Source organism: Dipodomys spectabilis, unplaced genomic scaffold (genome assembly GCF_019054845.1).
Source record: "Dipodomys spectabilis isolate Male_0828 unplaced genomic scaffold, ASM1905484v1 ptg000289l, whole genome shotgun sequence".
Taxonomy (NCBI): Eukaryota; Metazoa; Chordata; class Mammalia; order Rodentia; family Heteromyidae; genus Dipodomys; species Dipodomys spectabilis.
This window is the reverse complement of record NW_024870966.1, coordinates 8,704,861-8,726,615: the sequence shown is the minus strand read 5'-3', so window position 1 is coordinate 8,726,615 and position 21,755 is coordinate 8,704,861. Positions and strand designations below refer to the sequence as shown.

The window sequence follows — 21,755 nt, the reverse complement described above, 5'->3', positions numbered from 1 at the left end:
GCTAGGATTACAGGTGTGAGCCACCAGCTCCTGGACCAAAACTATTCTTAAACACTCAAAATTCTCTTGATGGAGAGCAGATGGCAGCCCGGAGTTGGGGCGGGGCTGGAAGGCTGGACCGAGAGTGGCGGCACAAGACCCCTTCTCTGTATGTTGATTTCAGTGGTGGTCACAACAATCCAGACATACATTAAAATTCACAAGACTGCACACCACAAAAAGTCAATTTCAGCCTACATTAATTTGAAAAGCAAATTTTTAGGAAAAGCTGAAAGGAATCCTTTCTTTCAATCAAAGGGAGTTTTTGTCCTCTAAGTTCAGGACACTAGGGAATACTTTCTATTTAAGATGGAATCTAGGTCACACTTTCTGCAGAATCTTTTCCTCCTTACCCCCCCCCCCCCCACCTCCCCCCCCCCCCAGCCCCTCTCCCGTCCCCTGCCTTCATATAATTCCATTTCCACAGAGGAGTGGCTCACGGACACGCACCGGCCACCTGGGGCCCCTCCCAGTCCTCGGCACTGTGGGAAGGTCAGCGCCATCTCCCAGAGCGACCAGGGCCAGGAGGAAGCTGTCACACCTCTTGCACACCTGAGCTGGGTGCAACTGGTCAGGACCAGCTGGTCCTCTCAGCAGCTGCCGCTGTGCCTGGCTCTGACGTCAGTGCTAGGGCTGGGCGTGCCTGCGGCCCGTGGGCCGCCTCCCGCTAGCCAGGGTACTGGGTCCCGTGTGCCTTGACCTCTGTGACTCACCTGTCCAGGACTGAGGGGTGCGGGTCAGGCACGGGGGTGACACTCATGCCGAATGCTTTCTCCCGACAGTCCTGAGGCCGCCCTGACTCTGTGCCACCTTTCTGGGTGGGAGGACAGGCGGCTGGGGCAGGCATGCAGGACACGGCCCCTGTGGCCATCTCAGTCTCCTGGCCTCTCTGAGATCCGCACACCACTGCCAGGTGATCTGCTTACAGGACTGCGGGTATAAGGAGGTTCCCTCAGATCTGTGCCAAGTGCCGTGGAAGGCTGGCCGGGCTCACGGCTGACAGAGCCTCACAGGGACAAGGCCTCATGCATGGGAGGGCTGCACTGCCCGCCCTCTCAGGAGGCGTCCCTAACCTTGACCGAGTGGGGGGGGTAGAGAAGGCGGGGGGGGGCCGTGCCCTCTCCCTGCAGTGCTGTCCACAGCTGGCCGTAAGGGTTCTGGAAGGCCCTGTTTTCCTTGGTGGGGCTCCCAGGACAGGTGGGCTGCTCTGCTCTGGTGCCGGTTGGTTCAATGGCTGGTGGTGTCCTGGGGCCAGCAGGAGGTGACATGGGAAGTCAGGATGTGTGCTGGCCCCGAGCCCCGCCCCATCTTCAGGACAGCCCTCCGGTTCTGGAAGCCCAGCCTCTCAGCCATTCCCCTTAATGATGAGGGATGGGAACTGGGCAGGCGGAGAGGAGCTCTGAGCTGGCCCTGAGCCGGTGGTGGGTGCGGAGCTCCATGGGTGTGTGGGGTGCGGGTCAGTGGGCCCCACGCCTGCGCACATTTCCTGGTGCAGACCTCAAAGAGAACCGGGGCCCCCGTCTCCAAGGATAAAACAACTGTGGAAGCCAGGCCGCCAGCTTTGGACGGACCCCCAGGGGGCCTGAGAGGCTCCAGTCCTCCTCGCAGTGATGCCAAGGCAATAAATGCCCGGCCAGTTCAGGTTAAACTCTGTTAATGCCCGCCCCAAAATGCTGAGCAGTTACAGGCCCCGTGACCCGCTACCACCGCAGGTCAAACACAAGGCTGGGCTGAGAATCCAGCTGACAAGGCAGGCAGTGAAGAGATCTGCCCAAGTGGAAAACACTGCTTTTTGCCTCGAAAATAGTTCTCATCTAAATACGCTATGCATGAGAGGCCGGAGTGATTTGTGATTTCTAAATAAGTCAACACATTTGGATCAGTCTCACGTCTAATTTTCAGTATCCTAAGTGCACATAGTCATAGTCATCAGCCTCATTTTCGAGGCCCTCTGAAAGGGAGCGGCGGGCTGGCCAGGAATCCCTGGTCTGGAGGTCAGGCCAGCCCCCTCCCCTTCCCCACCGGCCAGGCTGGGCCAGGCCTGCGCTCATGAACAGTGCTCCCCGCTGTCTGGCCCCACAGCACAATCGAGCACACACCATCTGCCCTCGGAAGCAAGCCTTCTCCCTGTGGAGGAGTTGGGAGCCGGCCGAGGGCCTCAGTTATGAAATGCACTCGGGGCGGGAGGGGGGCAGGGGTACAGGGTACCCCGCACAGTCCACCTGCGTGTGCAGGGAGAGGAAATGCTGCGTATTGGCCTTCACTGTGCCAATACTTAGCGCCTCCTACACTTATTTAACAAAAGAATTATGCCTAAGACTTTAAGCACAAACTTAGGGAAACCTACAGAGAAATGATTAAACTGTGAGTGTCCGGGTATGAATGTGAATAATTATATATTAACACCTCCACCATCGAAATAATTGTCATTCTGCTCAAAGCTGAAGGACTGACTTTCGAACAGGGGTTAATGGTTTCTGAACAATAGAAGAAAGATGGAGATACACTGGGTAAAACCCCCGAGGGATGGGGGGCCGAGGAGGAGCCAGCGCTCCGGACGGAGAACCCCAGGTCATTGCGGCATTACTGAGGTTAACCTTGACAAGAAAGGCACTCAGCCAGGCTGAGGCTCCTGCCTCCTCCTGGCTGTCCTGGGCCTGTGAAAGGCCCCTTTCCCTGTTCTATTTAGGAGTGCTGGCCTCTCTCCCTTCTCCCCCATTCTGCTCAGAGTGCTGGCCTCTCGCCCACTCAGCCCCTTCCACAGAGGAGGAATGAACTCGCCCCGCAGCGCCCCCCCCCCCCCCATCAGAACAACACTTCCTGCCACGGCCGCCCCTCCTCCTCCCTGCTCCCCGGGCTCCTGCCTCCCCTCTGTGGGCTGCATTCAGTGTGCGGAGCCCAGACCCACGCCATTTTACAACAAATACTCTGGTGGTTTTGAGAATGTGCACACGGCCCCCTACCACCTAGACTCAAGCGTTCCACTAGAAACCTCTAGAAGCCTTCCCTCCTCCTTCACCTGGGAGGGGAAAATCCACCAGCCTGTGAGCAGCTCTTTCACACCGCTCTCACAAGTCTTAAAAATAAGCTTCCTCTCCAACTGGGAAGGCGCCCAGCCTGCGCTCCCGGCCTTACGCACAGACAGCGCACAGTGAACGTCACCCGACTTAATTTCCGGGAACACTGACAACCCTGAGTGATCCCCACCCAGGCTGCTTTGCCAGCGTGTCTGCAACAGCCCCGAGGTGTGCTGAATAATTTTTCATTGATAATCATGCTGCCGTTGCCATTAGCTAACTTTTGAAGACCAACCCAACGGAAAGGAGCCGAGCCCTTAATTTCTTAATGAATTATTCTCCAGCGCAGGCCGGGGATTACGCCATGGAGCGGGCATATCATTACTGACAGAGCTGTCAGAAGGACAGGCAAAAGGAAAACTGGCAAGCTTTAATTTCTCTGCAGAGAAATGAGGGGCTCTTTGGGGATTAATCTCAGTATCAACATTGAGCCTTTGCCTCAGGGCAGCTGAGGAATTCAAAAGAAGTTGTGACTGAATTTTGAGTGATGGAATCTAGCTCAAATTGTGCAGCTGACTTTGGTTTCTCACCTATTCAAATGAGGATGAGGCTGCGCAGGTGGGAAAGGAGGGGAGGGGGGAGGAGGCTTGGGGAGCAGGTAGCAGGCTGCTGCAGGCAGCAGGGGAGATGGCTGCGGGCAGCCTGTGTGTGTGTGTGTGGGGGGGGCTGTGTTGTGAGACCTGTGCTGAAGTCCTAAAGCATGCAGGATCTGGGTGCAGGGCCCTCTGCTTCTGTGTAGAGGCCACGGCTGGGGCAGTGGTGGGCAGTCAGGGAGTCCAGGGGTGGACACGATCTTGATAGCCCTGGGAGATGGTGAGAGAGAAGAGGACACCAGGATGCGCGTTGGGGCGGGAAGACACCGATGCCTAGGCAAGCACCCGGCTTCCCCAAGAAACGTCCACCATCCGGGAATTCTGCTCGCGGTGGCCAGCCGAGCCCCAGCGACACCGGGAGCTGGCCTGTCCTGCTCCTTCAGATCCGCCGTGCCCCCCCAACCCGCACCGAGAGTCAGTGTCTGGCCTTTTCTCTCTTTCATTGCTATGTCCTTCCATCTCTTCCGCGACACTGCCCCGCAGCCTGCCTCCAATCCTGTCCTCGTCATCCCTCTAGTCTCAAGAGACCAGTGGAGTCCCGGTCTGCACAGCGTGGAGAGTATTCCCTACCACTCCTGTGGAGGAAGTGAGGTCGGAGCTTCCATGAGGGGGCCACCCCCTCCTCCACCGGCTCACCCGCCGTGATGTCCCCCCCCCCCACAGGCCCAGAGCCATGGGCTAAGCAAGCCTGCTCTGAAACTCCTGGGTCCATGGTTCAAACCCTCCCTCCTCTTCAGTTACCTCAGGTACTTGTCACAGCAAGAGAAGGCCCACTCAACCCCAAGCCCTCACCTCGGACATGGTCAGATGGGAGCTGCCCTGCCCAGCAGGGCCCTGCAGGAGGCAGAACTCGCCCTGTCCACACACTGGCTGCACGCGGAAGCGAGTGTCCACCTGAGGTATATGCTGGTGGCAAGGCCGGGCGCAGCGGCCGAAGGGAAGCTGGGATTCCAAAGCTGCTGGTGAAGTCTGCAGACAGTGAGCCATGTGCTGTGCCGTGGTCCCGGCTGCGCACGCCTCACCAGGGCTGCCGGCAGTCTGCCCACGACACTGCTAATGGAGGAGCGGACAGCGCTGGGATTCGCTGGCCCATGCTCAGCCTCTCAAGTGGCAGGCGCCTGCCCTGCCAGACATCAGCACCCGGCCAAGGCGCGGCCCAGCAGATGACAGAGAAGCGCCTCCAGGGGGCCCCATCCGAGCCGGGGCATGCACTGCTATGTTCGCACACCACCCAGTAATGCACGGGGTGCATGCACGGCACACAAGGCCTCGGCAGGTCCAGTCGCGCTCCTCGTTTGGCATTCTCATGGGGGAACCAACTTTCACAGTACAGTGGGTTTCAGGAGCTCAAGGTACACCTCTAGCTCTTCATTGCTCTGAATTCTGGACCAGAGGAAGCGGCTGTGGAAGGTCTCGGAGGCCGGAGCAAGGTGAGATGCCCAGCCCACACGCAGTCAGCTGGCGAGCGCAGGCCAGGAGCCTGGCCCGTGGCTCCCCCCCGCCCCTTCTCTCCCCCCCCCCCCCCCCGCAGACAGTGTCCTGCAGGGCTGCCGAGCGGGGCCAGCTGGTGCTGCCGTTTTCCCTCTCCAGCTTCGGAGGCTTGTCTCCTCCCGGCACGTAGCCAGGCAACTCATGCTCAACAGGGCACCCACAAAGCTTTCACTTTGCCGGGGGCTGGTTCCTCCCTAGCTCTCCACCTCCACAGCAGAGCCACATGGCTCTCTGACCAGGCAGGAGATGGCTGGTCACTCACACTCCCGTCCACCTACAACTCCTCTGGTTCTACTCTGCGAGCATGTGCTGAGCCCTTTGAGCAGTGTGGCCTGCTCCGTTTCCTCCTCATGGTTCAGCCACCCTCCTCCCCCCGGCACAGTCCCACCTGACTGCAGGTCACCTGTCTCACTAGGGGTGCGTTTTCCAGGGCCCTGAGAGGCAGATGTGCCCCACCCCCCACAGTCCTGGGTCTTGAACTCAGGGCCTGGGCACTGTCCCTGAGCTTCTTTTACTCAAGGCTAGCACTCTACCACTTGAGCCACAGCGCCACTTCTGGCCTTTTCTGTGTATGTGGTTCCGAGGAATGGAACCCAGGGCTTCATGCATGCTAGGCGAGCGCTCTACCACTGAGCCACCTTCCCAGTCCCCTCTCCCCCTGGCTTTCTTTCTCGGTCCTGGGCACAGGGCCTGGCAGTTCTGCCACCAGATCTTCTGTGGCCCTGGTCTGGCTTCCTTCTGCCTCAGTCTTGGGTCACCTCTACTTGTTGACCAAGACAAGGAGTGGTCCCACCAGTACCCTTTCCCCTGCTCCAGGGCATTTCCTGCTATCAGATGCTGCTACTGCCCAGGAGTAGAATATCTGCTGTGTCCGGTCTCCCTCAGGGCCTGCCTCACCTGCCTTCTTCATAGGACAGAGCAAAACTCATCGACCCAGCGAGTGCTCTGGTCAATTCGCTTAGGAGCATTACCCACGGTGTCTTTAGGAACACAGCTGGCAGAACACAGGCCATGGTAAGCTGTCTTTACCTGGGAACAGGGAGACGTTTCAACTGTTGTTTCTGAAAATTTCCTTTTCAGGAATAAAAACCCAGAATGTTCACTGTCTCACTCCAACATTACAAAGGTTTTAAATATACGGAGGATTTGTGAGTGAATATTCATGTACTTTCCACCCAGATTATACTTGTTCTCTATCATCTTCCACCTCTCTACACATCTTAAATTGTTGCTGCATTTTAAAATTAGCTATAGACATCAGATTCTCTTCCCCAAGTACATTAACTTATACACCATTAATTAAGAGTTCAATGTCAATTTAATTCTTTTTCCTTTGAGGCACAATCTGTATACGATGAAATACACAATCTTTAGCACACCTCTGATGAGTTTTGACAAATACATATACCTGTATAGCCCACATTGTTACGATTCATGCCGGAACACTCCCTCATGCCTCTTTCCCGGATAGTTATTGCCTGCACAACCCTACAGGCAGTTACACTTCTCATCTCTTTATACCCCAGATCAGTTTTGCCAACTGTAGAGCTTCAGTAAATAAACCCCGGCTCCGCTGCTCAGCGCGCTGTGAGGCTCCTCTGTGCAGAGTGCAGCTGCCCATCAGTCTCTCCTACTGTCCCAGCGATGGACAGGGAGGCAGCCCGCATGGATGTGCCACCATTAATGCAGCCATCCCCCACCGGCGGACATCTGGTGATGACAATCACCAAGAAAACCGCAGCGAACGTTCTTCATGGTTCCTAAGTGTGGCCTCACTAGATAACCACCTGGGAATGCGGACTTTAAGAAGTTGGCAGACCTTATATGGACGTTACAGTGGCTTACAGTACCTCAGCAACATGGGTGACAGGTCTGGATGCTCCAAACCCTTACAGACATGGTAGCCAGCCTTCCCAGCCTTCCCTGCCTCAGCCATCCGTGCCTGGCTCTGAAGTCTCATCACACTCTTACGGGTCTATAGGCCAACTCACATATATTCCCAAGGGAAGACAATCCCTTTGCCCAGGGACGCACTGGGCTCTCGGATCCCTGTGCATCGATAGGGTGATGATATGGTTTTCCCACAAGCACTTGGTTAGATGCTTTGCAAAAATCTCTCACTCTGTGGCTGGTCTGTTTTCTTTATAATGACTTCGTTATAATGCCTTTTACTTGTAATTTATTGATTATTTCTTTCACAATTTTATCTTTTAGCATTACAAGATAGGTCTACTTGAAAATACTGTCCATGTTTTCTTTTAAAAGCCTTATCATCTTTAACCCTGAGTCTATGCTCGGGCCCAGTTACCTGATGCACGTGGTGTGAGACAGGGGCCAAAGAAAGCATTGTTTGAGGATGGGCCTCTAGTTATTTAACTACCTTTTGTTGAGAAGATTTTATTTTCCTCATTGATCTACCTGGCATTGCTGGCAAACAGACAAATGCGAAAGTAAAGATCTTGGTTTTAAGTTTGGATCCTTATTATAGAGGCTTGATGGTTATAGATTTGAAGGAAAAATTGAAATTATTTAGCGTAAGTCCTACAATTTAATTCTTCTTATTTTTTCCAGATTGCCTTCAATATTCTAGCCTTTCGAATGGCCATAAAATTTTTATATTACTTGAAATTTAAAGCTTGATTGAAATGAAAGAATGGAGGATGGACTTTGAATACAAAGTTAATGGGAAACAATTTTTCTGTGGTATCATCTCTTTCAATAACTTGCTATTGGCCATGTCTTTATATTATTCAGTGGAGAGGTGTTGCATAGCTTTCATTGATTTGAAATATTTTGTATTTGACACAATTATAAACTATTTTATATTATTGTATAAACTATAACTTATTTTTATATATTAAAATCATTGAATTCACTCAATAGTTACTGCACTCATTCTCAGAATTCTTTAAGAAAATCTATGTAAATTATACAATCTGAAAACAAATATAGTTTCACAGATATCCTTCTGATATGGGTGTATTTTCTTTTTCTTTCAATTTTGCGTAAGTACTCATTCTCCCTTTTAACTGTGTCTGATGGAAAATATTTAGTAGGGTCTGGGTTTTTTTTTTTAATCAATCTGCTCATCTATGCCTTTTTTACTTAAGACAAGACCATTTACATTTAATGTAATTATTGATATGGGTGGATTTAAGTCTATCACATTGCTGTGTCCAATCTAGTTTTTCCTCACTCTTTCTCCTACTTTTAAGATTTGTTTAAATTGGAATTCTGTTTTTACTTTACTGGCTTGGGAGCTACACATTTTACTTTTTTTTTTTTAAGAAACAAACCTCTTGTTTTTATTTCCTGGAGTTCATTTTGATAAATAATATTTTTTGTGATCAGATACACATAGGCACTGTGCCTTTCTGTTCTTCTCTTAAGAATGACCTCCTTTGGTCTCACTGTGTGTGACTACCTGGAGACGTGTATAATTTATTATGTCCTGGTATTTTAGATCTAACTTCCACATATGAGAGAAAAAACACACCATTTGTCTCCCTGAGCTTGACTTATGTCACCTAACATGATTTGTTCTAGGTCTATCCGTTTCCCTGCAAATGACATAATATTATTCTTTCTAATGGCTGTGTAAAATTCCATGGTGTATAGGTGCAAATTTTTACATTTTAGTTTTGAGTGGTATTCTAGCATTTTAAGTATGTATCTGTGATTTATCAAAGCCCATTCTACTTGTTCACCATAATGTAAGAAACAACAATATACTGTCATTTCTCTGCTTGTATCTTTTGTGCTACTGTTGTTATGCATTTTACTTCTGTAACTAAAACCCCAAATACAACATAATAAAATTAATTTTACTTTGAATAGGAAACTATTAAAGAAAGCAACAGACACAGACTGTTTACCACATCGTGTCTGGGGCTGGTGGTGTTCAAGGCAGGTCCCCAGGTGCGGTAAGCTGCTAACGGGCGGACAAAGAACTCTACCTTGATATGGAGGAGACAAAGTGATGGTGGACACTGCAGGTCAGCTGTGTGGAGCTCTGCCCGGGTCAGCTATGGGCAAATGGAAGGCATGCCCTCACTAAGGAGGCACCCTAGGCCACCCTGCCCTCCCCAGGGCCATTTCTGAGGCCCCCGCCCCCCCTTACACCACGAGACAAGGCTCTGGCGAAAGGGGATTCCGTGAGGGGAAGGAGCCGCCTCCTCTGTGCCCACATTACCGCAGCTTCCTCTCTCCACGGCACAGGCTGAGGCCGCAAGCACAGGGAGAACTCTCAGCCGGTGCCGAGCGTAGCAGGCAGGCTCTTCTGGCCAGGCAGCTGTGGTCATAGAAATGGCACATGTCTTCTGGGGACATGAGTCCTGCCCTCAAAGCCAGGCTTCATCACAGAGGCCAAACCAAAGTCAAGTGCGTCTGTGTTGTGGTCGTGCTGTGGTCAGCCCGGTCATCCGGCTAACAGACACCCGAGTGTCTGTCTGCCTGGGTCCGGTTTGCACGGAAACCTCTTGAGGGACAAGGTGGGGCTGTGTCTGCCGTCTTCACAGCCAGCCCCAGGCCAGAGCCTGGAGCAGCAGCCCCGACTCCAGCAGGACCAGCTTTTTAATACAAATTGGGCCATTAATAATATTTAAATGCATTAGCTTGAACACAAATAAACAATACCCGCCCCCCACCCCTGATGAAATCCTGTTTTCTAGAAAGGCAAACGGGCCGCCTCTCACTGTCCCCAGGTGAAGACACAGTCCCTGGCCAGGTGTTCGGCTCTGAGAGTCATGACCAGCCGCGCGCGGGTGCGAGACGCAGGCTGTAACGCACATCAAAGGTGTTAATGGTTTCAATATTTATCTGCTGCAGGGAATCACTCTAAAAAGAAGACAGAAAAAAATTCTGCTAATGGCTGTGTCTTTGCCATTAAAATGAAAAGCTTAATGCATCTTATAATCAGAGGACAATTTGCAAATCATTAAGAGAAATGTAAAATTCCATTAAAATACAAATCAAGAGACTCTCCCTGGACTAATAATCTTTTTTTGATATTATTTTGCATTTCACTATTTCTGTTCCAATACCCCGGCCCCACAAATGATCAGCTCCTGAGCATGTATTTACACAGCCTACTTCTTTAACGAGAGATGGAGAGAAGGGTAATCTGCTATTCAGAGCAGGTACTAATGAAGAATTCCATATATTCTGAAATTTAATTAAAACCCCAAAGATTTCAAATTAGATGCAATTTGAAATGCCTGGGGCAGAAATACATGCACTTTCGTAGCAAGGGTATCACACTGGAAGTTGATACCGTAATTGGTCTTGATGTATTTTTGTGTTGCCGGGCTGAAGCACAGAACTCATAACCATATAAAAATTCTCTGTAGATTACCTGCTCATTGAAAATGCCATCACTCAGGTAGTCCTCTTCTAAATTACCATGCTACTAAAATGTGCAAAGCAATGCGGAGAGTACAGTGGCACAGCTGGTCGACGCTGCCAATGAGTTATGCATGCGTCAATGCCGCCTTTTTTCTTAGTAAAATATGCTCAGTTGAATATTAAAATATAATTGGCATTCAACCTAAGTAGCTTAAACCATTTTGTTATCTTCTTTTAAACCGATTTGGCCCCTCCACAGTTATTTTCAAGGATGCGATTCACAAACTAATGATACCATCCTGTTCAGCTACATTTGTGCCGGTTGCATCTGTCATAAATAGGTAGGTTTTCTATCGCCTTCTAGGGATGGCCTTTAATATTAGCTGCTCTTGAACATCAAAGGCCCCATTCTCGGGGAATAAAAGGAGGGGACATGCCATTTATGTTGGTTCTTGCATATTTTATTCTGACAAGAAGGAGAGAGGCAAATTTACTGTGGAAAGTGGGCCTTGGCTGCCATCGGCTCTTCTGTCTCCTGGGCTCAGCGGCTCGGTCTTCTTGAAGCCAGGCTAGAGTAAGGAAGGCCGAGGAGACAACCGCACGGTGGGGTGTGTGGCAGCCCACTCCAGGAAGGAGTGTGCATACACGTGTGTGTGCACACGCAAGTTTACAGATGGGTTTTTACACCACCTGCGTCAGCGCCCCAATTAACAGCGGTAGTCACAAGGGGGAAAAAAGTAGTTGCCATAGAAACCGAGGTACCATTGATGTTTTCGCGGGTCAAGGGCAGGGCTCACCTGAGTCCTTCCTCCCAGATACCGCCAACGTGCGTCTCAGGATTGAGGAGGCAGGACACCCTCTGAATGAAGGATTGAAGAATATTCCTAAGAGATGTCCTTCTCTCTCTTCTGTCCTTCCGTTTTCTTCGGAAGTAATGTACTACATGGCATAAAAACACGAGGCAGGGCTGGGCATGATGCCACCCAGTCCCCGGGGCCCTGCGCGCCATCCTGCGGCTTCCCACGCCACCTCCACCTCCCACAGCCCTGCGGCTTCCCACGACACCTCCACCTCCACCTCCCACAGCCCCCACACACCAGCAGCTCTGGAAAGAAGTGACGGCTTCCTCTACATAAAGACCTGATTTTCCTTCTGCCACGAGAAACACTGTCTCTAGGATGGAGACTCATAAATCTCCCATTCCATGTCAGCATGAACATAGGGTTGCAGGTAAAGATCACGTGTGTAAAAGCATTTCCATTAACTCACAGTTTCTACACTTCTGGCTCCTATAATCAATATATTTCTGCCACTACTGCCATTAATTTTATATCAATATTTAACATATTGATACATCATAGTCCCATTTTTATGCACACATTTTATTAAAATATTATTTGCTCTACACACCTAGGTAATAGAGATAATTCTATTATTGCTGGAATAATTCCAAAGTGCACAGACATGATAGAGATGAATATTTATCATGGCAAATGTGAAGATATTATCTTATGACTAAAATGTATTAATGTAAATATTTTGTTTGGAAAGCACATACTTATCTAACGAGTACAGTGGGAATAAAGATTTAAAGGGAACAGCTGCGTGAAAAGCCTGTTTAAAAATATACTAGACCGAATAGACAAATTCGTTTTTCAGAGCCCATTTCAGAGGCAAAGTGACTGAATTCAGCAGCGGATGCTGCGGTCCTTTAGTTGCCGATATAAGGAAGGGGGGCTTATTTTTGATAGAAACTTTCAAAGATGCGCTGTGTAACTACTAAGCTAGAGTTAAGCTCCACATCCTGCGTTCCCCGTGGAAGTGGCACTCATCACAAGCTCCAATCCTGCAAGTCCTCCTTACGGGAGGGGGGCCTGGGCGTAGTCGGCTGCTGTGAGGTCCTCCCAGCGACCGGGCGGGCTGGCAGCTTGTGTGGCTTGACCTGGCCACCGGGAGTGAGCCTATGTCCCACCCCCCTCCGAGATCCAGGGACCAGGGCTCTGATCACCTAACACCCCGGGGAACTGTGGATTCCCAGAGGGCTCAGCACAGGGACACCTGGCCTTCGTGGGGTCTGGCCATGCGTGGGTTCCAGCCGCTTCTGTCAGACTCTGAACCGCGAGTCCCTCCCACAGAGGAGCGCTTCACTCCAAGAGCCCCACAAGTGTGAGCTGTGACTTTCAACCTCAGTCACCCAGTGGGGGGTCCGTGCTGCCAGGGCGCCTCAGCACCCCAGGCAATCTCTCCGCGCCTGCGGGCCACACCTTCTGATCCGCTGTGCCACGCATCTGCCCATCACAAACAACATGTGGGTTTTGGCCAAAGCTTGCAGCCCCTCTGAGGGCTTGGGTGACTCTGCTAGCTGTCCTGGCTCTCCGGATGTCACGGGCACCTCACCAGCTTGGCGGCGGAGCTGTTGCATGCACACACCTGCCTCGCTCTTCCCAAGTCAAAAATGAACTATCCAGTCAGGAGCTGGTGGCCCACACCTGTAATCCTAGCTACTCAGGGGCTGAGACATGAGGATTGAGAGTCCAAGGCAGCCCAGGCAGGAAAGCCTGTGAGGCTCTTACCTCCAATTAGCCAACAAAAAGACGTAAGTGGGGCTGTAGTTCAAGTGGTAGAGCACCATCCTTGAGTGAAAGAACTAAGGGGGCAGTGCTCAGGCCCTGACTTCGGGGCCTGGTACTGGCACAGTGGATACATATCCACTGGCTCTCCCTCCCTCTGTCTATGTGCCAATGTCCAGGTCAGGCAGACACAGTTTGATATAACCCAAAACATTTCATAAATGTGCATCTACATATTTCACATGGAAACAGTGGCTTGGCAAGGTAAACTTAGAATGGGTGAAGTACTCACACATGTTGGATTCTTTCCCCAGTACTGGGGGTAGAACGCAGGGTCCTGGGCAGGCTAGACATGCGCTCCACCACTGATGCAGCCCCGGCCTGGGGCCCACATGGACACGCTCTGTTAGAGCAAGGATTCCCAGCCAGGGTGTGAGAGGGACGCGATTCTCAGCCAGGCTCGGGTGTGAGGGAATCAACGCACAGACACCTACAAGTGTATTAGGAACAAGATTTCCAGGAGTCCCCACGCTCCGCCCCAGCACAGGACTGAGATGTAAGAATAACCTCAAAAAGTGTTTGCCTGAATGTGCTACAGCGGATGTTTACGAACTCTCTCCTGGTCAGGAGAAAACACCAAGTACTTATTAGCACAATTGCCAAGTGGGAGCTTGCATTAAAAACGAAACAAAACAAAAAGCCATGATCAACCACCTGCTTGGAGTATCAAGCTCTCTGGCCCAAGAACTTGACCCCACGGCAGTCGGGGTGAGTGGTTAAGGAGGGAGGTGCAGAATTGTCAGGCAGTGGGGGAATGGGGTCAGACCTGCGCGGATGGGTCCGAGTCAGCAAGGGGAGCTGTGACCTCGCAGGAGCTCTGCCGGGCACCGAGACGGTGCTTCCCACACCTTCACTGGGGGCTGCAGCAGAGAGCCCTGACCTCGGCCCAGGGCCCAGGACATGGGGAACTGGATCATGTCCTGTCCTGCAGAGGTGCTGGAGGGGCTGTAGACACCCAGGTGCAGACTTGGCCGAGGGGCCTGGCAGCCTCCAGGGGAAGGACTGGACCAGGACTGACCCCCAGAGGGTGAGGGCTGTGTGGAGACTGTGTGGAGACTGGCCCTGTGGGCCAGTCTCAGGCTCTGCCATGTGGTGTATGGACATGGCCTTCCACCCTGGGACTGGTATGTCCGAGCTTCCTGGCTCTGTGGGGAGCCAGCGTCCCAGCAGAGGCCGGGGGTCACCTCCAGGAGGAGCTCCACGCCCTGGTCACCTCTGGGACTCATTTCCCACCACACCACTCACTCTGCAGACCCTTGCCCACCCTCACCCCTGCCCCATCTCCTCCCGTCTGTCTTCCGTCCTGGTCCACCAGTGCAGGCCCCTGCTGGGCTTTAGCTCTACAGGGCTTCAGGCTGTGGTCCCAAGGTGTACCCACGATGACTACGGCCCCGCCACCCTGGCCTGCCGGCCCTCTGTGGGCTTCGCGTTGGGTCTTAGCAGCCTCGGTGTTGGTTTCTGCCCTGATTTCTCCATCTGTTGTCTCTGTAAAGGAATTGGCGGCAGAGGTACGCGGTCACATCGTCACCAGCCATTTCTTCCCCACTTAAGGTTAGGAGCGGGGCTGGTGTTCCAATCTGTAGCCAGCCGCTGGAAGGAGGGTCACCAACCTTCGCTCTACCAGGTGCCATCTGGGCCAGGTCAACAGCTTTTATAAGGCTCATTTAGAAGGGAAAAGCAGCCCTGTTTTAGGAACAGTCCTCTTGGTGCTGGGCATTATTTAGGTGACTCGGGGCAAGGCCTGAAGGCAGGAGGCTGGGTCCCGTGGAGACCCGCAGGCCCTGGGCAGAACGCACTCTTGTGCACGCCGCTCTGCAGAGTGTAGCTAGGGGTGATTACAGCAAGGCAGGGCGGGGAACACAGAGCCAGGGCGCCGGGGTGGGTGCTCAGGGGCACCTTTCCCTCCAGGGCACACGGGCGGAGCTGGGGGTTGGGCAGGGCTCCTCTTCCCTGCCACCAGCGACAGTGACTCTCCTGTGATCAGGGGCTGCCCTTCAGGATCCCTGTAAGCTCGCCAGGAGACCTCGCAGGACACGGCTGGAAACGTCACCCTGCAAGTGCGTCTCCCTCTCAGCCGGCCCTCTGGACAGGAGGGGCCCGCCGGGGACACCGCGTGCCATCTGTGCCCTTCTGGGCTCTGGGCAGGAGTACATTGCTCACATGTGGCCTGAGGTTCAGAAACGCAGCTCCTATGCTGCCATGCATCTGGCTTTCATAGCTACAACCAACAGCTGCGACAAAGGAGTTATAAAAGTGTTAAGGATTTCATTTAAGAGGGACATTGGAGCCACTTTAAAGAGAAAACTCAGAACTCCTCTGCTGAAAGCTGCTGTCTGTGAGGAGGCCCAGGGCAGGCGGGCAGAATGGGTCCTCCCCTCGCAGGGGTGAGGGGTGCTCAGTGCCATTCCAGCCCATGGGCATGCGGGCACTGCTAAGCCCAGGCCCAGTGCAGCAGCCTGGGGTCAGCAGTCAGGGTCCGGGGAGCTCAGGGACAAGGAGAGATGTCCACGCTCACTCTGCATCTGGTGTTTGGCAGCTCTGCTTTTCCTGAGCTCACTGTGGAGTGCTGCTCTTGGAAAACCACTAATTTTCTCGCTGTGACTGTTCTTGACAATGATCTCTAAGCCAACTATTATACAAAGAATAAATACAGACGTTGGGAAGTACACGCAGGACAAAAGGTGAAATGCACTTCAGATGAAAGAAACATTAAGACGCACTTCAAGAACAACGGCTTCATTAAGCTGCACACACGAGGCTGACCTTTGCAGGTCTGCCGGCAGAAACTGGCCGTCTTACAACACCTCACTGCTGGTGCTGGTGGCTCACATCTGTAATCAGGAGGCTGAGCTCTGGGGACTGGAATTCAAAGCCAGACTAAGCAGAAAAGTCTGAGAGACTCCATCTCCAAGTAACTAGCACAAAGCTGGATTAGAGACATGGCTCAAGTGGCAGAGAACCAGCCAACAAGTAAGGAGATCTGAATTAAAGCCTTGGTACTTGCAACACATAAAAGTAAAATACCTGACTGTGCGACACGACAACCACAGAAACATGATTCTGCAGAAATCAGTATAAACCAGAATAGCAAACTGAAAAGAACCCAAAAACGGAAGGAAAGCCTCAGCTCATTTTATTTTAGGAAATGACCTGATTACTTCTGCACCAAGATCCGACAAGAATGCAGAACACAGCCCCACAGCCCAGCTTCCTTTTGGCTTTTGCCACAGGCAGGCATGCATGTCCGCAGGCCCCACCTCCAAGTCCCCCCCCCCCCATCACCCAGGAAAGTCCCACCCATGACAGCAGCAGCCACCTCCAGATTCCTGACCTCCGAGGACAGCCTAACACCTCTCACAAAGGAACGATCAACCTTCTGTTAATCTTTGGAGATCTTGCAGATGGGAGAATTTCAAGAACCAGATGAAATTTCTAATATTTGGTAAATCCTCACCTACAAAACTTTTAATTTCAGTGGGTGCTGGTGGTTCACACCTATAATCCTAGCTATTTGTGAGGCAGGGATCTGAGGTTTGAGGTTCAACGCCAGCAGGGCAGCAAAGTCTCTGAGACACTTATCTACAATTAACCACATTTAAAAAGCTGGAAGTAAAGCTATGGATCAAGTGGCAGACAGCTAACCTTAAGCATAAAAGCTTAGGACAGTGCATAGGCCCTGAGTTCAAGACCCAGGATTGGCACAAAAAACAAAACAGGCAGTAACAACAAAACCCAGACCTGACTTGCAAGTGCAGAGAGAGGCAACTGCTGTCGTGCGTGGGTCTGAGCGAAGGGGGTGGCCGAGAGGACTCTGGGGCCAAACGCTCCGGGTCTGCCCTGGGCTCCAAGTGTCCAGGCCATCAGGAGGCTGAGCTGCAGGAGGGGATGCTGTCCCGGTTAGCGAAGCCCTGCTGTACTGCAGGGCAGTGGTGGGTGGGTGGCCTGGCCTATCCCAATGGCTACTTCTATCTTCCTGGTCACAGAGATCCCAGGGCCTGTCAGGCACAGGGCATGGCCCGTGTATGGTCTGGTGGGGGTGGGGACGAAGTGCTGGGGACGTGGCTGAGCCCCTGGGGGGCAGTTTCCTGAGCGAGGGCTACTAGGTGGACAGCAGGGGTCCGTGGCTACAGAGTCATTTCTGCATCACTCTCTGATGCTCAGCCTTGCTGGGACTGTATGCCAACAGATGGAAGGATCCTTCCCAGGCCGGGCCTGGCCTGCAGCATGTGGTCTGTGGACTCGGGTGGGAGCTGGGCCCAGCTTGACACAAGCCAGTCATTTCCTTGCCGCTCTGGCCTCTGTGATTTTCCACTAAGTCATACACCGAATGTCAGGTGAAGTTTGGGCTTTTACGGGCTCATTCCTCGCTCTGCCTGGATTCCTCAGAGACCTGTGGTCCTGTTTCATGATTTTCTGTCATTAAACCTCGAAGACTTACTTGGCAGACTTAAGAGAAGCAAAGCCAGCCAGGCGCCCACCTTCCCTGGCAGGGTTGGCAGGACTCCAGATGGAAGCGGGGTGAGAGGTGCCCTCTGCTCGCAGGTACCCGTTCTATGCAAGAACCAAACTCATCTCTGCTCACCTGGCCCGGGGGGGTGGGGGGAGACAGGCTGTGGACTCCACCAGGGAGCTGGGCTGCCGGCACCATGACCCCATCCCGCAGCTCCCACCGCTGGACGTGGGTGGGACGGAGCTGCGGGAGGAAGGGCCGGGCAGGGCTCCAGGGTGGTCAAGGCGGGTCTTTGGGTGTGCGCCATGTCCGGCAAAGGACCGTTCCTTGGTCCCAGTCCTCCCCATTTTAGAAACCAGGGTCCTTGCAAGAGAAGCCTTCTGGATTTGGTTTTCAGCGAGGCAGGGGAGGAAGAACGAGGTATGGGGTTCAGTCCGGCTGTGGTTTTGATTTGTTTTGTCCCCCAAATAGTCAGTGTTATCTCTTTCCTCATCTGGCCGCTGTGAACTTGGTCAGGGAGCAGCACAATCCCCGGAGTCTGTCCTTGTTCCCGTTTTCAGGAGGGGTACGGATGACAAGAAGCTGTAATTTGGATACCCTGAATGGTGCTTGAAGCACCACTTTGAAATTCAGAACGTATCTAAAATCTCAGGGTCATTTTTTTCCATGAGGATACATATATATCTACACATATGCATCCAAATATATTCATTTACATTAAAATGATTATTTATTTTTAAAATTTTTTTGGGTCCAGTTGTGGGGCCTGAACTCTGGGCCTGGGCGCTGTCCCTCAGCTCTTCAGCTCAAGGCTAGCGCTCTACCTCTTGAGCCATAGCGCTACCTCCGGCTTTTTTCTTTTTGCTTATGTAGTGCTGAGGAATCGAACCCAGGGCCTCATGCATGCAAGGCAAGCGCTCAACCACTGAGCCACTTTCCCAGCCCTAAAATGATTATTTATAAAAACTCACTATGCAGATATAAATTCCTAGTTTGGGTCGGAATGATTTTCACTGCTGTAGTTAGTATCTGTGTGTTGAGCAGACCAAATAAGAGTTTCAAACGAAATGCCTGGGATTTTTTTTTCTAAGCGTATCAGAAGCTCTGTGTCTTTAGTGTACTACATGTAAGCTGTAAGTTCTGCCTTCATCTCTCAAGAATATGTCTACCTCTGGTAAGTTTGAGGAACGAAATTTAAGCTTATCTGGGAAGATACAGTGGAACTGGAGACTGCTGTCGCTGTCACCGAGTGAGTTTATGGCGGTGGCTAATTGTCCACACACAAGTCTCATTTTCTGTGCTGTTGGCAGGCGGACAGTTTAAGTTAACAATAAGCTTATTGAAAAATTTACTGCCATTCAGATGTGTTCCTATTTAAACCTTTCAGCCAGCAAGAGTCAAGAGTCGATCTGCACACATCATTTTTACTGCCTTTGCCAAGAATTATGTGACCATGTGCCAAAACTAACACAACCACTCAGAATGGGTGGAGACGCGCGCTCTGGCCTTCAGCTTGGCCGCACGCGGCCGGTGCTGGGATGATGGGGAAACAGCACATCAGTGTGCTCGGTAATGAGCTGTGATGGCAGGGACGGTTAACACGTCAGGACCCCTGTGGGGAGCGCACGTGAGGTGCGGGCACTGACCTTGCTGGAACACGGGATGGTGGAGAGCAGGCAAGGGGAGCCCTTCCGTGGCCGCGGGCTTGTGGAAATAGGCGTCCAGCCAGGCCGCACACTGCATCAGGGGCTCCGCTGTCCCCTCAGGAGCTGCTGGGGCCTCCGTGGGGCTGCAAAAGCAATCACAGGGGCTCAGTGAACCGCTGGGCCTGGCCTCCACCCGGGGGAAAGCAAGCCTACTGCTCTTCACTGGGACGGGGGGGGGAAGGGGGGGTCAGTTAGCTTCTCCCTGGGTATGGCCTTCTCCACCACCATGCAGCATGCCCGCCCAAGTGCAGGAAGGCTGCCCCAGGGAGGCCTGGCAGGAAGAAGCTGGGCTTGCTATGTTGGGCTTCTAGAACATGGGAGAGCTCAGAATGTGGCCCTGAGCACCTGCCGGTGACACACGGGTGTGTCACATGAGGGCGTAGACACTCTTCTAAGGCTGAGGGGCCATCATCACCAAGTGATCACCATCAAAAATCTTCTCTGAATATTCTCCAGAAACACTGTCACAGTGATCAGGCGGTGCCACACATGGCCGCCACCCACCCCAGGCCAGCATCAGGGGCGCACTCTGTCCCAACACAGCTCTGTGCTGTGCACCATGCATGCCCAGAGCAACGCAGTCCACACACTGCCAAGGGCAGCTGGGCGGGTTTGTGCTGGAGCTGCACGGACAACACTGAAGCCTGGCATGTCCACTTGGTTCTTTCCCAAATCCTCCTTCATTCTTTCTCCCTCCTAGTGACCTGAAACTTGAATGCAAACACTTTAGAGCACCTTCAGATGCTCTCTGGGGGACGATTCTGTCTCATGCTCTGGCCTGGCCTGGCCCGTCTTCCAGGGCCGTGCTCTATGGTCTGGTGAGTGTCCTGATTGGGGATCTGGGCTCTCGAGATCTGTGGTGGGTTTGTTTTTTGTTTCCCTCTTCTAGGACTCATACCCACCCATAGGCTCACACCCTAGGTCTGAATTCTTGGATGGTTTCCCACCTTCCCGCCTTGTGAGGCCCTGGGCAGGTGGCATGGTTTTGGTGTGGCTTCTGCACCTGGCAGGCACAGCCGACTTCTCAGAAAGCGTGTGTCCCAAGGCTCCTCTGGGAGGGCGGCAATCTGCCCGGGCCACGTGGACACGGAGCCCGCGCCGTGTGGATGCGATGTCCACAGCACGCAGACACCGGAGGCCCCTGAGCCCCGGCCTGGCCACGCCCGCCTGCACCCTGCGGCTGCACGTGCCTCCATCTACACAGGCTCCTGTGTTCACACGTGGCAGGGAGGAGATCTGCCGGGAAACCGAGCCCAGCACAAGTACAACAGGTGAGGCCAACGGGCCCAGGAACACGGGCCTGGCTGCGCCTGGCTGAGGCGGGTGGGTGGTGAGATCGGCTTCCCAGAGAGAGCCACCGGGGTGGCAGGGACTGCAGCATACACAAAGGCACAGAGGAGAGCAAGGCCTCACGGTCAGAGGCGAGGGCTGGGATGGGAGGGTCGTGGAGAAAGGTGGGCAGTAGCTGTGTGCATCAGGAAAGAAGGCCGCATCAGCAGGGCAGGGGGTCCTGACCAGAGTACAGAAGGCCCCAGCTGCCCTGTCCAGGACAGCGGTGTTGGGAAAATGGACGAGGACCGTGTCAGGCTCCACCAGCTCCCAGTGCCCACGTGACACTGTCTGTATGGAGAATGTTTCCGGCTGGCATCTGAGATCACAGCGTTGGATTCAGGAGACCCGCGGTTCCCTTTAGTCCACAGCTAGCTTGGAAGACGATGTGGCCAGTACCCCTGGCTGGCGCTCAGGTGTGCCCAGAGCGGTTGGTCCTGATGCCCCTGAGAGGCAGGAATGAACTCAGGCCTTCTACTGTCACAGAGGGATGAGGCAGCAGCGGAGGAAGCGCTGTCGCTGCGGTCCCCTGCTTGCCAGCAAAGGGAACTCCGGTCACACTGCCAAGGACGGCTCACATCCGTAGGCTGATACACGCGGGGCCGGTATGCTGGAACTTTCTCTGCCTCAGAACGGAAGGCACAGGCTCAACAGAAATGGTGTTGCCTTCCCCTTAGGGCAGCCACACTGACAATGACGGCCATTAAATGCAGCCTGCCAGAAGAGCGTGGGACAGAGCCCATGGCGTTCAAACCCGCCCCCCCATTACCGCAACCACACTGGCCACACTCGAGGGCTGTGGCAAGCAGCAAGCATGTCTCCACTGGGGACTGTCGTGGAGAACTGCCTGGCTTCCTGTGGGGGACCCCGGGGGCCCAGTGGCGGCTCCTAGCTCCTGCGCTGGCTGCAGGTCCGCTGCCTGCGAGGGCAGGGCAGGGAGCCTGTGCTGGGCCCCAGGGCTCGGGTGAGAGGTCTGTGGACACCAAGGGCTCCCACCACGGCCTTGTCGTGTCCCCCGAGCGAGTGTCCTCTCCCGGGGCCTCTTCACACCGTTCTGAGGAAGCCTAGCTGCCCCCGCGCAGCCAGGCCCTCGACAG

The 21,755-nt window shown here is 53.1% G+C and overlaps 1 protein-coding gene across 5 annotated transcripts in view; it reads right to left on the bottom strand.

Moving 5' to 3' along the window:
• The window catches only part of Mgmt (O-6-methylguanine-DNA methyltransferase), a 202,295-nt gene that overhangs the window by 19,202 nt on the left and 161,338 nt on the right, over positions 1–21,755 (bottom strand). For all 5 annotated transcript variants that reach the window (XM_042701470.1, XM_042701472.1, XM_042701471.1 and 2 more), the window contains exon 3: positions 19,270–19,412. In XM_042701470.1, the coding sequence (XP_042557404.1) occupies positions 19,270–19,412 (143 nt within the window). The remainder of the gene's footprint in view (positions 1–19,269; positions 19,413–21,755) is intronic.